The sequence below is a fragment of the Alosa pseudoharengus genome, unplaced genomic scaffold (genome assembly GCF_046254945.1).
Source record: "Alosa pseudoharengus isolate Yale_2024_CS ecotype anadromous, Long Island Sound unplaced genomic scaffold, YU_APseudo_1.1 YU_APseudo_1.1_scf_13, whole genome shotgun sequence".
Lineage (NCBI taxonomy): Eukaryota > Metazoa > Chordata > Actinopteri > Clupeiformes > Clupeidae > Alosa > Alosa pseudoharengus.
In genome coordinates, this window is record NW_027468598.1 from 33,498,384 (window position 1) to 33,515,767 (window position 17,384).

A 17,384-nucleotide genomic window follows, 5' to 3' on the forward strand; every position below is an offset into this window, starting at 1 on the left:
ATGCTTAATAGAGCCGCCACATGAAGGCCAAAGTGTACTTGTACGAAGTGCAAACAGACAAATATATTGAGAGAGTTACCAAAATATACTTTGTTGTTGCAGATATTTCTTAGGGATGCACTCCACACAAGTATGTACAAACACACACACAGACACACACACACACACACACACACACACACACACACACACACATACTCCCACTCAAACATGCACACAGGTGCACATATACGGGTATACACTCGTACACACACCCACACAATCACATTATGGTAAAAGTAGTCACACTGCAAAACAGTGTTATATCAATGTTTGACCTTGTACAGAATATGAGGATGAGTGTGGCTTTAGAACACACACACACACACACACACATATATATATATATATATATATATTTGTACAAAATGAGTAAAACAAATCCACAATCATTGAGAAAACAAGGGGGGAGAATGTGAGATTTGTGGTCTACAAGGAATTGTAGGAATAGGTGATGGAGAAGAAGTTGAGAAGCATTAATTACTTTCATCGGCTAGTCCATGCAGCACCGTGCAGCAGTCATATCATGCACAGCTATGTAGTACATGTAGTTGGTTAGCTTGTAGCACCCACAGAACCAGTTGAGAATGTGTGCAGATAAAAAAAGAAAGAGGAAGCCATGCATCAGACAACGCTGACAGATTCTCACCAACGCTGGAGATGTTAAGGACTCTGCTCACTCTATTCTCAGGTAATTCTGATTCTGAATTTCTTTTTTTACTCAAGTCCGTGGATATCCTCTCGATTGTTTGAAGGTACTTGCACTTGGAAAAACAATGACAAGATATGGGAGACTTTTTGAACTGTACAGGACATCTTTAAAAGTATTAACAGAATAGGACGTTATAAACTTTCAAAACTAATAATAATACTAATAATTAACATAAATAATACATTTACAGTTCTCATAAATCAATTTGTAGTTTGATTTTAATGAGTTCAATTCAACACATGAATGTGTGTACTAACAAAATGGTGTTTTGGCCTAACTTTAGATAAAGAAACACACACACACACACACACACACAGTGTACACTTTATTCATACACACAAACTAAGATCAGTGAGCACACGTAGCACACATACACACCCGGAGCATTAGGTGCACTGTTCAATCACTCCCCCCACCCACATTTTTCCTACCAGTCAGGGATCGAATCGAACCGGCCACCCTCCGGTCACTAGTCGGATTCCCTAAGCAGTAGGCCACGGATGTTCATGGAAAAAGTAAATTTACAATTATAAAGGGTAGTCTGAAATCCAGTTTTCAAGAAAGCATTTAATAATTTAGAGAAATGTACCACTTAATCATAAACATTAAAAAGAGGCGCTGAAAGAACTGATGAAAAGCTACAGCAGAAAGAGGATGTGGATTAATAGAACACAGAATGTAGTCAGAGTTCACACGTTGGTTATTTATTACTCTGTGTAGTAAGTGCTGGACATACACTCACTGCATTTTTAAGTCAGTTCGCAGGTGCTATTTTAGCTTGTTATAACATGTTATTACACGGCTCTTCAGAGTGCTGCAGAATGCTCCATTCACTTGAATGGGCCTTCTCAACGTTCGGTGGTCTGCTAATTCTCAATAACAGACCGTTGCTAAGTATAACGGACCGCTGTCAAGGAAAATAGACTTTGTGCTTCTAATTTACGTCTTTCATATTACTGCGCAAGGACTGGAACTTCATTCAAAAGTGAAAGCAGACGGTTGATCAGCTGTGTTCTAAAGAATGTTTGATTCAAGTTCAGCGTGTGCTGTTGCGAGCTATTTGTTTCTCAACAAAAGCTACGATGAAACATATAACAAATAGATAGATAGATAGATACTTTATTGATCCCAAGGGGAAATTCAAGTAATAGGCTATAGCCTAGGCGCGGCGGGGTCCGGTTCGCTCTGTCGGGACTTATTTTCCCAATAATGACCGGCGTTCTATACATTATCCCTTACTTATAACATGTGATTGTGAAGATGTCAGTTTGCAGTTTGTTGTTGTCGTTGAGTATTGTCAACCATTAGTATGGTGGTTATGTCACCCCCTGATGTGTGATAATACATGGCCATATCTATAGTGAAAGAGTTGAGTCTTTCTGCCGGAAACAGAACGGTGTGCAGGTCCTGTGACTGGTGGGAACCGCATGTGATTATTTGTTTGTCACATGACCAAATTAATTTGAAGGTGACGGTGCTTTTCTGATAAACCATACTTTCCTGATAAAACTATGTGTTTAAAAGTGCCACATTTTTGCATAGTGTTGCTTTCAAAAAGTGAAAGCATTGGTTTTCCATAAAAACATTTAAAAAAAACAAGAATGTTACATGTAAATGCAGGTGGTTTGTTTGTTTGTTAGTATTGTTTGTTTATTTGTTTGGTAGTATTGTTTAAGGAAATTCATGGAATTGTTATTATGAATGCCATGCAGCGGAAGCGGCGTTCCGCTCATTCCGTTCATGGGGACCATACAATAAATTAATATATTTGTAATGTACATTTAGTGACTGTACACTACGCATGCACACACACGCACTCATGAACACACACACACACATAAACGCACACACTCACATACACACACACACACAAATAAACGCGTGTGCACACACACACACACACAAGGACACACACACACACACACACACACACACATAAACACACACACACACACACAAGCACAGACACACACACACACAAGCACAGACACACACAGACACACACAAGCACAGACACACACACACACACAAGCACAGACACACATACACACACACAAGCACAGACAGACACACACACACACAAGCACAGACACACACACACACAAGCACAGACACATATAAACACACACACACATAAACACACCCAAACACCAGCGTTTCTGCTTGAAAAAAATGGTGCCGGTCAAAGTAACCGGCAGAGGTTTCGTTTTCTGGACATTTTGATGATATGCCGGTCAAATATCCTATTATCACTTCTTAATTAGTCAAGTTGAGGAAAACTGGAGGCCAATGTTTTTTGTATTTTGCATAGATGTGTTGTCCCAATAGTACCCATGAGATTTCATTTACAGTTTTTGCCTATTGCTTACACAATTTTTGCAGAATTTGGCTCATTAAGTCAAAACTCTATACACAGCCAAGACATAGCACTCAATCATTTCTAAAAAATTGAATTATTGCAACAAAAACCATACACACATGCACTGTTTAAATTACTCTTTCAAATCAACAGCAACACACTGATGCGTTTTATATAAAACACTGCAGTCTTTGTGTTTCTATTTTTATTGTCATTTTCTTGGACTCAAAAGTATAATTTCTGCTGTTATCAACTGACATTTTTTGCAAGAAAAGTTTTTACAAAAAACAAACATTCTTACAGAAATAAAGAAAAGTAGATTCACACTTACAGTATCAATACAATACTAAATGTACTCTAAATTAATAAAAAATGTAACAACAAAACAAAAGTGTGTGTGTGTGTGTGGGGGGGGGGGGATTGGGCTTTATGGATCCTGACTTCCTTTCAGATCTGGCCACAAGTCCTCAACAACATCACAGGTAATGCCCTCTCAGGCTAGGGAACGGGGACAATATCACCTTGTGTGCCATATGCACCCTTAAACTGACCCCACCTCGAAGTCTCTGCATGCCCCTTCCATGGCTTGCAAAAGAGGCATGCAGGTATGTGGTTGGTGGTCATATACTTTTCATTGGCCCACTGAAAAGAATTCTTCGATAGGTTTTAGAAATGGGGAGTAAAGGGGCAAATACAGAACTGTACACGCCACGGGTACTCAATGTAAAAGTGCACACTTGAACAGATACACAATAACTTACCTGAAGTCTGTTTGTAGTGCTAAGCCTCAGACTGATTGGTGTTCAGCTTTCTCTGTGTTTTCAGGTATGTGTGTGGGTTTCACCAATGTGCTTGCATTTTGAATAGAAGTGTTTCCTCAATCAGGAGATTTCACTTTTGAACAAACTGTCTAATGTAAGAAATTGTGTGTAGTGTTTCGCTATAAGTGTGTTGCAGAATTGCAAACAATGTGCAAAGCAGATAATGTGTTTAAGATATGGTTACACAGTGTTTAAAGTATGCTACAAGAAGTTTAGGTATTGAGGCTTTGGTCTAAGGCTAAGCATTCGATTTTAGTGTGTAAGCAATGGGCAAAAACTGTATTAATGAAGTGTCTTATGTATGAAATAGTGTGTAGTGTGCAGGAGCAAGTTTGTTGCAGAAAGGAGCAAGTGTGTTGCAGAATTGGAACTAAAGTGCAAAGCAGCGCTTTTGTTTAAGCTATGGCTACACTGTGTTTAAGGTATAGTAATAAAAGCTTCAAGTTTTGTACTTTGGTCTAAGCATGTGTCTATAGTGTTCAAGCAATGGGCAAAAACTGTAAAAATGACATAATCAGGCCATATAGAATGTAACATGTTTATTAGCCTATCTTAAACATGCTTATAGTGTCAATTTAAAGATCTGTTATTTCCATTTTTTTAATTAGGCTAGCCAGTCTCTATGCTGACAGTAGGGCGGACACAGTTTTCTGGGAATATCTTGAGAACCGTAGAGCCTAGGAGGACCACTGTTTGTTTTTGTATGTTTGTCTCAAGGGGCCATGTCAACCCATCCCATAACCACTCATTTGATGTATAGCACCACCTAGTTCAAATGAAAAAGCAATAATGAGGTGTTGTAATCGCAGGTATATCTGGCTGACATAGTGAAAACTGCACGAAATTGGAGGTGTAGGATCATTATGACACCCTCTGATTGCATGCCAAGTTTCGTGGAATTCCGTTCAAGGGAATAAATTAATTTATGTGTACATTTAGTGACTATACACCAACTGACCTGTAGATGGCTTCAGTTTTCTGTGAATATCTCAAGAACCGTAGGGCCTAGGATGACCAATATTTTTTTGTATGTTGGCCTCCAGGGGCCATGGCAACCCATCCCATATCCACTCATTTGATGTATAGCGCCACCTAGTTAAAAATGAACACACACATACAAACAGGTACACACACACACACAGAGTAGACATGCAGCTATAAGTACACATGCACACACACAGGCACGCACGCACAGACACACACGCACACCGGCCCGCTGACAAGCACACTCAAGCCACCTCGCATACACACACATAAACACACACACACACACCCCATTACCCCCACACACCCACTCACAAGTCGAACACACACACACGCACAGACACATAAAACACACACACATACATGCAGGCAAGCAGACACAAGCACACACACACAGACACTCGTCCATGCCTGTTCAACACTGTCACCATCAGCGCAGCCATTGGTTGTGCTGAATGCCCCCGACTGTGATTGGATCTTGAGGGGTTTTAATGATTCGGAAATGGGTGTCAATGGGATGCTTTCCTGCCCGACCTGCAGAGCAAAGTCTAACATACAGGTACTGTACATCTGGGTTCATGATGGCTAACTATACAGGCCACAAGAAACCAAATAAAAAATGGCTATTATCACTAGCCTGGGTGTTCCCATGCTGCCTTGCGCGCGATTTGATTCACGCTGCTAAGACAGCCTGGAGACCATGGAGCAAATTTTCGCCTGAGATAGGGGACCAGTCACAGAACAAGGGGGAAAGCAAGACGATGATGAGCTATGCACAGACGCATTTGATAGACATCCGTGGCACCCAATAAATGGATCTGGGCATTTTTTTCAAATACGAAAAAATTAACGTTTGGTTCCCAGACCACGTCTCATTGAGAAGTGGTGGCGCTAGCCAGGCTATATAGGATGAGATACATTTATAATATTTCTCTGGTTTTCAACTTTTCAACAAAAACTATTTCGAACTGGGTTTTTATTGTGGTTCACAATCCCTGTGCACAGCCCTTCTTCCTCCAGGTGCTGATGGTGTCATCCAATTGCACTTACAGTCATACGATTTCAACATAATAAAAACCCAGTCCGAAAAAAGTGTTCTATTCTTAGAGAGCACATACAGTATATGGAAAAGAATTATGCGTTTCCCTTTTAGTTTAACATGCTTTCAATACAATTATCTGCTGTGCATTTGTGTTCTCAAATGTCAAATCAAATATTTGTTTGTTCTCAAATTTACAAGGAAAATAGTCAGTACCCACAATCTAAAAATGAAAGCAAAACCAAGAATGTGTTGTTGTACAGTTTTCAGTAAGTGGTCAGCAAAGGTAAGCCAGGGACATCACTTTCTCTCTCTCCTACCCCCATCTACACACACATCTACACAATTTTACAAAAGTATTTTCATTTAGAAAAGTAAAATTGTAAGCGTTGTTGAAAAGCGGAAAAGTTGAAATAAGAAGCTGGATCTGTGGGTTGGTTGTGTAACACCACAAATCAGTCTACACTGCACAAACTAAGACTTATGCATAAGACACCAGTCATTAATCAGAACATGCTGTATGGCCACAATAAGAATGTATTATGAATTATTGTACAGTGTATATTGAATATGCTTATTGTTCAACAAATATCACGTTTGATTTTACCTACATGACATTTACATTTACATAACACCTCTTGGGTTTGTTTTATCTCTTCAGTAGTTCTGTGTGTCAGTCTCCCCTCAGCATCTGGTAAGCGAAATAATTCTTCTAAGTTCATTTAAATCCGTCTCAGCATTGTATAAGCCTATAGGCTACTATTGAAATAGAATGGTGAACATCTCACATCTAAACCTCTTACACAGTAGATTTCCATGATGGCATAATGGCATTTGATAGTCATGCATTGGCCATGAGTGTTTGTCTGTTGTATTTCTTTATAGCTGCCCAGATCAGGCTGGTGAATGGGAACAGGTGCTCAGGTCGAGTGGAGGTGTATCTCTCTAACCAGTGGGGAACTGTGTGTAATGATGACTGGGACATGAGTGATGCTGAGGTGGTGTGCAGACAGCTGGGGTGTGGCACTGCTGTTTGTGCCCCTGGATCAGCCTACTATGGTGAGGGGACTGGAGAGATTTTGATGGATGATGTCAAATGCTCTGGTACTGAACAGTCTCTGACCCAGTGCTCCTACAATAGCAAACATAACTGTGGCCATGATGAGGATGCAGGGGTGGTGTGTTCCATGGAAGGTGAGTACATTTGTAAAACTAAACTTGCTGAAAAAGCAAGCAAAGTGAATCTTTGTGAATGTGACTCTTTTCCATTTCCAGGTCCCTCCATCTCTCTCAACTCCTCATACTCAGCAGTCTCAGCTGGAGAAACTGTTCAGATCAGCTGCTCTACAAGTGCATACCAGTGCAATGGAAACTTATTTCTGTACAGAAATGGAGTTAATGTGAATTCAAAGGCTCTTAGTTCCTACCAGAGCAGTGCTACGTTTACCCTGTCTAATGTGGACTCCTCTCACCAGGGCAGTTACACATGTGCCTACTCCTCCTCCTCTAATCATAGCAGGTCCACTAGCATCACTGTAGGTGAGTAGAGTTGTCAGCTAACCAGGCACACAATGATAAAGTGAATGAAATAACTGGGTAAATAGACTAATCACATTAAGCTGGAAACAAGTTGAGTGTTGAGGGATCCTCGCTGAGTTTACTTTACAGGGTTCCCACGGGTCATGGAATTTCTGAAATATCATAGCATTTTGGAAAGTCTATTCCAGACATGGAAAGTCAGGGAATTTTGTCATGTTTGGGTCAAAGCAGGGCTGGCGGAAGGCAATCCTGCGCCCTGGGCGAAATAGGAATATGTCGCCCCCTTGTTCATAGACTGTGTGCCACTTTCGACTGTGTGCTACCTTCGCAGAAGCCCCTTGCTGCAGCGTGCAGATCGGGGGCTGGTATCAATGTATGGGTGAGTTCAACGTTGCTACTTTCCAGCGCTACTGGACCGCAAGGAGAAAAAAAAATGTTGCGGGACAATTGCGACCATCAGGCCTCATGGAAAAAATGGTAGCCTACAATTAAGCAATTAGGCTTTTCACGTAACATACTATTATAACATATTATTATTACAGGCTATTATACAGAAATCGGACTACCTATTCAATATGATGCCGTCTGTTAGGTGTGCATTTAAACGTGATATTAGGAACGCACTTAGAGTGTTGCTGTGTCATATCACCCTCCGATAGGACCAGAAACAAGCTCATTGCTCCCCTGATTCGGTGACATGGTGAGATTCAGATTTGACCTTATTACATTGTCGTCCCTCTGCTACGTTCCACTGCTAGCAACCTGACGATTCAGGCTGAAGATCAGCACCCATACGGGGAGAAAAGTTTTTCAACCTGTGCACTTTTCTGTATTCTGCAGCACTATGCTTTGCACGTCTCATTCATAGTTATTATTATGACCGCCGCGCAGCGAAGCGGCGGTCATATAGGTTTAGTCAGATTTTTTTTCTTTTCTTTTTCACATGTCCAAATTTCCGTCAAGGATTCCCGGGACACTGTAAGACCGGGGTACACGAAACTTGGTGGGCATGTAACCCCACATGGATAGCATGGAACCTCCTGTTTTCGTTTTGATCTGTAGCCCCCCCCCCCCCCCCCCCCGCTGAACTGGACCCCCGAAAGGAGGGTAGGGCAGACACAGTTTTCTGTGAATATCTCGAGAACCGTAGGGTTTAGGGTTTTTTTTTGTATGTTGATCTCAAAGGGCCATGTCAACCCATTCCATAATCACTCATTTCATGTATAGCGCCACCTAGTTAAACACAAAAAAGTAAAAATGAGGTGTTGTAATCGCAGGTGTGACCTAACATAGTCAAAACTGCACGAAATTGGAAGCGTAGGATCATTATGACACCCTCTGAATGCACGCCAAATTTCGTGGAATTCCGTTTATGGGGGGCCACACAATAAATTTATTTATGTTACTATACACCAACTGGCCTGTAGGTGGCCGGAGACAGTTTTCTGTGAATATCTCGAGAACCGTAGGGCCTAGGAGGTCCACCTTTTTTTTGCATGTTGGTCTTAAGGGGGCATGTCAACCTATCCCATTACCACTTATTTCATGTATAGCGCCACCTAGTTAAAAATTAAAAAGCAAAACATTAGGTGTTTTCATCACAATATCTCTGGCTGACATGGTCAAAACTGCACAAAATTGAAATAGGATCATTATGACACCCTCCGAATGCATGCCAAGCTTTGTGGACTTTCGTTCATGGGGGGCCTTACAATAAAATAATTTATGTGTACATTTAGTGACTGTACACCAACAAGGATTCCCGGGACACTGAAAGACCGGGGTACACGAAACTTGGTGGGTATGTAACCCCACATGGATAGCATGGAACCATCACTTTTCGTTTTGCTCTGTAGCCCCCCCGCTGGACTGGACCCCCCGAAAGGAGGGTAGGGCAGACACAGTTTTCTGTGAATATCTTGAGAACCGTAGGGCCTAGGATGACCAATTTTTTGCTTATGTTTGCCTCCAGGGGTCATGTAAACCCATTCCATATGCACACAGATACATAAACAGACCATACCATAAACAGATACACACGCACACACAAACATTCACAGTAATCCTACGTATGACACATACTCACACAGTAGACATATATACGCATGCATGCACATGCACACACACAGGCACATGAACAGGCAAACACACAAGCACATGCACGCACACACACCCACCCACACACCCACACACACATAAACATAAACATGTACATGCACACAATTCAAGAATTTCTCAGAATTATGAACAGGCAAGATGAGGGTGGGGTTGTATAAAATGTATATTACATGTGAAATGAACTAATCATGTTTTGGTACTTGTTGTCTAGCAGATACCAGTGAGAATTGAGTGTGCATAATGCAATTCAGTGAGACAGTTAGAATCATATATGCCTTTCAGCGTGACTTATTTTTGTGGAAAACATGTGCTGGACTGGGCAACGGTCATATTTTGTACCGCTCTGCGGTACATCTAGTTATTTAAAGGAACCATATGTAAGATTGTGGCCAAAACTGGTACTGCAATCACTTTCAAATTACTGTAGAGCGGTGTATCGCCTCCCCCTCCCCCCTGACTCGAGGTTGCCAACCTGGATGCCGAAACAGTACTGTCTTCTTGATTAGTAGATAGGCTGAGGGTGGCGCATCAGGCCAAAATACAACACAACATCAACATCAGTTGAGGGCTGCAACTTCACTTTTTAAATGACAATATCCTGGCCGGACTACTGTTGTCAGTGATATAAGTATTTGAAATGAACATGATTTCTTAATGTCTAGTGACATATCAGGGCCATTTTAGAATTAATTGAAATACATTTCTTACATACGGTTCCTTTAAGCGATATCACTGAAAATTAATTACTTACTGCTCCCGCATTTAAACCGCCTATGTCATTATTTTGACAATCAATGTGTTTTCAATGTTGTAGCCCATAGCTCGCCAAGCTGTGGCGCCCCTGGTAGTTTGGCGCCCAGGGCAATTGCCCAGAATGCCCATGCCTTCCGCCGGCCCTGGGTCAAAGTCATGGAATATCAAGGAATTTTGTTGTAGAAGTTTAACATTTATTTGCCAAAACACATTAATACAAATATTTATATGCAGAACTGGTGTATCTGGTTATTTGCTTTACTGCTTCCTTGAGTATCCCAACTTTGTTTATTCAATGGCCATTTATTCATCTCCCACTCTAAAAAGGAAAATATTCTTGAACGCTATACGTTTGTAAATAGTATAGTAAGACATGGATATTCAGATTTTTTGGCAGGGAAAGTCAGGGAAAAGTCATGGAATTTTACATTTGACTTAAAGTGGGAACCCTGACTTTAAGCCCCCTCTGTCAATGATGAAGTAAAATGTCAAAATCATTGTCATTGTCAAATATGTCTTATACATGAAAAAAGCTCATGGTTATAGAGTTTTATTATGTTTTCTCTGTATTGTTTGTCTTGTTGCACACTACTCTTGTATTGCCCCCTGCAGGTAACCCCCAGAACCTAGTCAACGTCAGCCGTTTCTCAGACGTAACCCCAGGCCTAGGCAGTTAAGACCCACGATACCCCCCTTGAGGTTATTGTAGATAGCAGGGACCTACTGTCGAGCGAAGTCGCACGTCTTCCCTCTGCGGCGCAGATAACCTTTTGCTCCTATTTTAAATATCCCCCTTGGAAGTTGATCAGGCTTCCGTGGTGGATTTATTGAGATGTTTATGAAATAAGGAGCGACTACGCCTAGGTCTCGAACAGTTGGCTAACGTGCAAAGATCTTTGACCCTAGAATTTATCTAGAGACACAGGTTATAGGCTACTTCTTGCTCAGGTTTTATAAGGATGGAGATTTTGTTACCGTCCAGCAGCACTCAAGTCCAACTAACACAAGTCTTAGACAGAGCAGATGAATAACCACAGAAGAGTCAAGTTATCTTACCCTCCTGCTGGAATTCGTAGAAAAACCAAGAAAAGACAAAAATACTGCTTGAAGAATTGGATGCCAAGGTTAAATGAGTTCTTTACTTTTCAGCACTTTGGTGATGATAACAAAATGCGGCGTAATATCCACTTGCAGGTTACAATGTTGTAAAAAGAGTAAATCCACAAAATAGGAAAATAGTAAATCCACAAATGGAGAAGAGATTACAATAAAAATGGTAAATCCACAAATGGAGAAAAAGAGAATATAAGGAAAAAAGTAAGTCCTCAAAAAGGGGAAAAAGTCAGCTGATTGTCTTCTGCAGTCACTCTCTTTCGGAGTAGCAGGTCTGATATCTGCAACAGGTTCCACGGAGTTTCGGTCCGCGACTCAGCCTGGCACGACGTCCAACACTTTGCTTCTCAACGAATTTCGGAGGACGAATTCTAACAACCGCACGCAACATCATAAAGCAAAAACCCAACGAGTTAAAGGAAGGAAAAAAAAAGAAGCAGCAGCCCCGATCGTTTAGTTCGGCCCCTATTTATACTAGGTGGACTTGTCCTCCCCCACACATTCCTGAGACAAATCAATCCTATTTTCTCACGACAGTTTAGAACCTTCTAGAAGTTCCCACGATGGCTGGGAATATTCTCACGTTAGCTGGGAAAATTCTCACGATAGCTGGGAAAATTCTCACGATAGCTAATACATTCACAGTAATCAGTCACTGATCTTAACCAACAATTTAAGATGACACGCATTAACATACTTCTCCGGGTTACATTTCGGAGATGATACATTACATTTATGTTTACAGATAGTTTCCAGAGGTTACACAAACGGTTTACATTCAATGGCAATTATAACCATGTGACACATTACATTTAGCAACATACACTTTTACAGTCATCAAGAGAGTTCGGTTACATTCTTACAGGTTACAAACACTTATGGCATTAACCCTTCACACAATGCAATCTGAATACATTCATTTAAACAGTTTAAGACACTTTACCCATTTCACAGTTTGAGACATACAATTCTTTACATGCATAATTCCCTAGACTTTACAAGGTCAGGCTACTAAAATACTTGTAATGATACATTTCATTCATCGCACTTTATTATTTATTATGAGGTAATTGTTTGCAGTTATGGTTCATTTTCCATTCTTTTATTCACATTCAATAATCATCAACTATTTCTGAGGTCAGGGTGATCTGGTTTAGTAATCCTGCACATTGTTCAACATCTGCTTCAACACATTCATTCACTTCCACGCTTTCAGGTGAACTCAATTCAAGAGTAGATTACAAGGTCATTGGTTTAACATTACGATTCAATTCCTGGTCAGTTTCTTTCCTAATTTGTCTAATCATATTTTCTAAATAAGAGAGATTACCTTGATAGCTAGCGCTGAATCTAGCCTTTCTGCGTTTTCGCCTTGTAAGACGTATTGATTTTGTGCTACCGCTCTGTGGTCCATACGGTTGGTGTTCTGGCAACACGTCACTCTGCACTTCTTTTCCAGTTGCATTACATGAGCCAAGTCTATTTAGCCATTCTAGCTTTGGCTACTTGTCATCTCATTACAGTGCATGAAAATGCACTGTACTGTTCTTCCTAGGCAACAACTTATGTTTCTTATTATTATTATTCCGCTTACCACTTTTTCCATACGCAATTTCTCTTGAACAGTTTAACTTAGAAACTTCATTCAAACTTTGTAACGTAGGTCTTCAAACAGATCGGGTTGCTATGTCTTTTCAACTTTGAAACTTTTATACTTTTTAAACTATTAAAGAAAAACTTTTTAAAAATCCCCATAGACTTAACATTGCCGATTATGACATCATAATACGGCCATTAAGCAATTAGAATCCTATGGCAGGTGTTCAGGCCACCTGCAGCCTCAGGCTTTAAGCATACAATCTGGGTCAATTAAGACTACACATCCTATTCAACTGTTTCCTCTGCCCAAAACTGTTTCAAAATAAAAGTCCTCACTACAATAATCCACTGTTAAACAATGTAACCCATTAAACTACTGAACTTTTAAACTTTCATTAAACTATCTATCTATTAAACTAGCTGTCTATCAACAACTTTTAAACTATCTACATTCAACTTTTAAACTTTTAAACTATATACATTCACTAGCTGTCTATCAACAACTTTTAACTTGTCATCAACTATGTCAACACTTTTTTTATCAACTATGACTCCTACCCACTGTAGCTAGTTAGCATGGTTAGCAAAGTTAGCATGTTAGCATTGCTAACATTGTTAGCATTTTTAACAAAACTGCTAAAAATGATTAGCTAAGTTAGCTAAGTAACATGGTTAGCATAATTAGCATGCTAGCATGTTAACATGCTAGTTAGCATTTTTAGCAAAACTGCTAAAAATGATTAGCTAGGTTAGCAAAGTAACATGGTTAGCATAGTTAGCATGCTAGCATGTTAGCATGCTAGTTAACATTTTTAGCAAAACTGCTAAAAATGATTAGCTAGGTTAGCTAAGTAACATGGTTAACATAGTTAGCATAACTGCTAAAAATGGTTAGCTAAGTTAGCTAAGTCACATGGTTAATATAGTTAGCATGTTAGCATTGCTAGCATAGTTAGCATGTTTAACAAAACTGCTAGAAAATGTTAGTTAAGTTAGCTATTGCTAGCACTGCTATAAAACATTAGCTAAGTAGCATGGTTAGCAGAATTAAAAATCTTAGCATAACTGCTAGCAAACATTAGAGCCATTCCAACTTTCAGTTATCGTCAAATATCTACCTATACACAGCCATTAAACTATTTGAATATCAACATTCATTAAACTGCTAGAAAACGTTAGCTAAGTAGCATGGTTAGCAGGTTAACATTGCTAGCACTGCTATAAAACATTAGCTAAGTAGCATGGTTAGCATAGTTAAAAATCTTAGCATAACTGCTAGCAAACATTAGAGCCATTCCAACTTTCAGTTATCGTCAAATATCTACCTATACACAGCCATTAAACTATTTGAATATCAACATTCATTCAACTTCCAGTCTGTCAACAACTTTTAAACTATTTACCTTCAACTTTTAAACAGTCTACTTTTAAACTATCATTAAACTATCTATTAAACTAGCTGTCTATCAACAACTTTTAAACTATCTACTGTCTATCAACAACTTTTAAACTATCTACATTCAGCTTTTAAACAGTCTACTTTCAGTCAACTATCAACTTTTATTAAGCTATGCAACCACCATGTCTATCCTAGCATCACCGTAGTAACCATCTCTGTATTATCTGTTTTAACTATACATGATATTTTACATCACAACTTTAGCATTTTCATGCACTGGTAATTCCTTGGAATTGCATTTCTAGTTTTAAATTGCCCCCTTCCCCAGTGGTGCTTGTGCAGCCCAACATCTCTCTCAGTGCCCCAGATGGAGGGCTGTTCTGGGGGCCTCAGGGGCCAGAGGTGACCAGGGGCCACAGTCTCTCCCTCATCTGCTCTACTGAGCCACAGCACCAAGGAGGCTCCTTCCACCTCATCTTTGATGGGTCTAACAGGACCAGGACTCAGCTCGCCATCAACCACTCAGCCTCCTTCTACATTCCTGAGGCAGACTACTCCCACCAGGGCAACTACAGCTGTGTCTATGAGGTCACTGTGTCCAGCCGCACATTCAAGTCAACACAGACAGCACCACTGACAGTCATCATAAGAGGTAAACATCCAGAACTTGTGTGTTATTTGTGTGTTTGTTGTTTGATATTGTAACTTACTTTTCCTTTTCCAGCATCTATCATTACACCTGGAGTGATTATAAGGTTGTCCCTACTGTTGGTGATCCCTGCCATCCTCTACCTGGTGAAGACATTTTTTTGTCAGCACAGTGAGTCAGAAATCATCTCATTAATTGAATAAATCTATTAGATGTACCCTATGTCGTAGTCTCATGAATTGACATGTAATACTTGAAATACTAAACCATAAACTTTAACCACTGAAATGTTGACTGAAATGATAATTACCCTGAACCAGTTTTCTCAACTTATGTATGAAGCATGTGGTCTCCAATACTCCATTTGAACAGATTCTGCAAACACATGCTGCAGAATACTATAGAATACTATTGTATTGTGTTATTTTGTAAGTCGCTCTGGACAAAATCGTCTGCTAAATTCCATTACATAACCATAACCATAACATAATGGATTTCATGATGAACTAGATGGGTCACCTGATGAAGATGAGAAGATCCATATGAACGCAGTCATGCCTGCTGACCAGAGGAACCATGATGAAGAGGCTGATGGTGATCTGGAAGAAGACTATGTGAATGTAGAAGAGCTACTTGGCCCAACTGCTACAGACAACGGCTATGAAGAGGATGACCTCTATCAAAACGATAACTGAGACTGGTCTGGTATATGTGGATTTAAAAGCTGTTTTGGCAGTATCCCTGTCCTGAGACTCATTTGAAGCCCTTCTCTGGCCCCTCTCTCTATTTTGATTGTCTCTGTCTGTCTTTGTTTTGGTCCACCATGTGCGTTTTTCCCAAAATGATCCCCAAAATGCAGTCTTCCCTATTAATGTTTTAATATAAAGCACATCAGTGTGTTGCTGTTGATTTGAAGGAGTAATTAAGTGTGCTTGCAAAGCAGCACACTTATTGTTCTTCTTAAGTTTTCTTATTAGGGGTCCGAGCAGCGTAGCTGCAGGAACCCTATTGTTTCTGTACCGTTCATTTTTTGGCCAAAATTCTGTAAAAATCATACTGCAGCCTAAACCGTAACTCCAAAACTCTTGAAATTTTCAGGTATGGTTACCAGTACCCCCCTCTACCCATAACCCAAAATTTGGGGTACTGCACCCAAAGGTGGCGCTATTGAAAAAAAAAGTTAATTATGCTTATTTCTCCTTACCAGATTCACCTAGACTCAAAATTCTTTCAGAATATTAATCTCTAAACTCAGATGCATCTTTTTGGCCCTGGTCTTATGGTCTACAAATGTTTACTTTTTCCACAATTTCATGGAAAAGCCAAACATTATAAAAAGTTTCACACTCTTCAAAAATAATCGAATCTTCACCAAAATTCTCACAGACAATGTTTAGACCAAGCCTCACAAAAGTTATCGCTCAGAATTTTGATATTTTGTTCCATTTCAGAGATATAGGCCAATAAAGTTAGACCACTTAGGCCTTTTTTCCTAGATCACCTATATTCCTATAAACCGTAAGTCCTAGAAACTTGACATTTTCAAGTATTGTTACCAGTACCCCCCACTACCCATAACCCAAATTTGGGGTACTGCACCCAAAGGTGGCGCTCTTGTCAAAAACGCTTATTTCTCCTTACCAGATTCACCTAGACTCAAAATTCTTTAATCATATTAATCTCTACATTCAGATGCATCTTTTTCACCCTGGTCTTATGCTCTAAAAATGTTTACTTTTGCCACAATTTCAGAGAAAAGCCAAACATCATAAAAAGTTTCACAGGCTTCAAAAATTATCAAATCTTCACCAAAATTCTCACAGACAATGTATAGACAAAGCCTCACAAAAGTTATCAAAAGAATTTGGATACGTTGTTCCATTTCAGAGATATAGGCCAATAAAGTTCGACCACTCAGCCCATTTCTCCTATATCACCTATATTCCTATATGAGTAATTTTTTTTTCTTGGATAACAACCATACAACCATCATTAGGTGGATACCATTAACAGTGCACATTTTCAGATATGTACTCTTTTTTATAAAGCCCTTAATTCTATTGTCAAATGTATGCTAGGAATTTTCTTGATGTTGTGTGTTTGCCAACACACATTTTCACCATTTGAATGTGACTGCTCAATGTGTATGATTGTCAGTGGCTGAGTGGGATAATGCCTAGTGCTGGTGTTTGTTAGGTTGAGAGTTCGAATCCTGCTAGAGCTTTAGGCTCAAGATGCACATGCTATTGGTTATTGAAGA

General features: G+C 39.8%; 1 protein-coding gene across 1 annotated transcript; it reads left to right on the forward strand.

The window, feature by feature from the left end:
• Window positions 1-453: 453 nt before the first annotated feature.
• LOC143122089 (uncharacterized) lies at window positions 454-16,124 on the forward strand. Its single transcript, XM_076282892.1, has 7 exons — window positions 454-730; window positions 6,616-6,648; window positions 6,840-7,148; window positions 7,230-7,493; window positions 14,804-15,127; window positions 15,200-15,295; window positions 15,635-16,124. The coding sequence occupies exons 1-7, from the start codon at window positions 700-702 to the stop codon at window positions 15,817-15,819; spliced, it is 1,242 nt and encodes a 413-aa protein (XP_076139007.1). The 5' UTR covers window positions 454-699; the 3' UTR covers window positions 15,820-16,124.
• The last annotated feature ends 1,260 nt before the right edge of the window (window positions 16,125-17,384 follow it).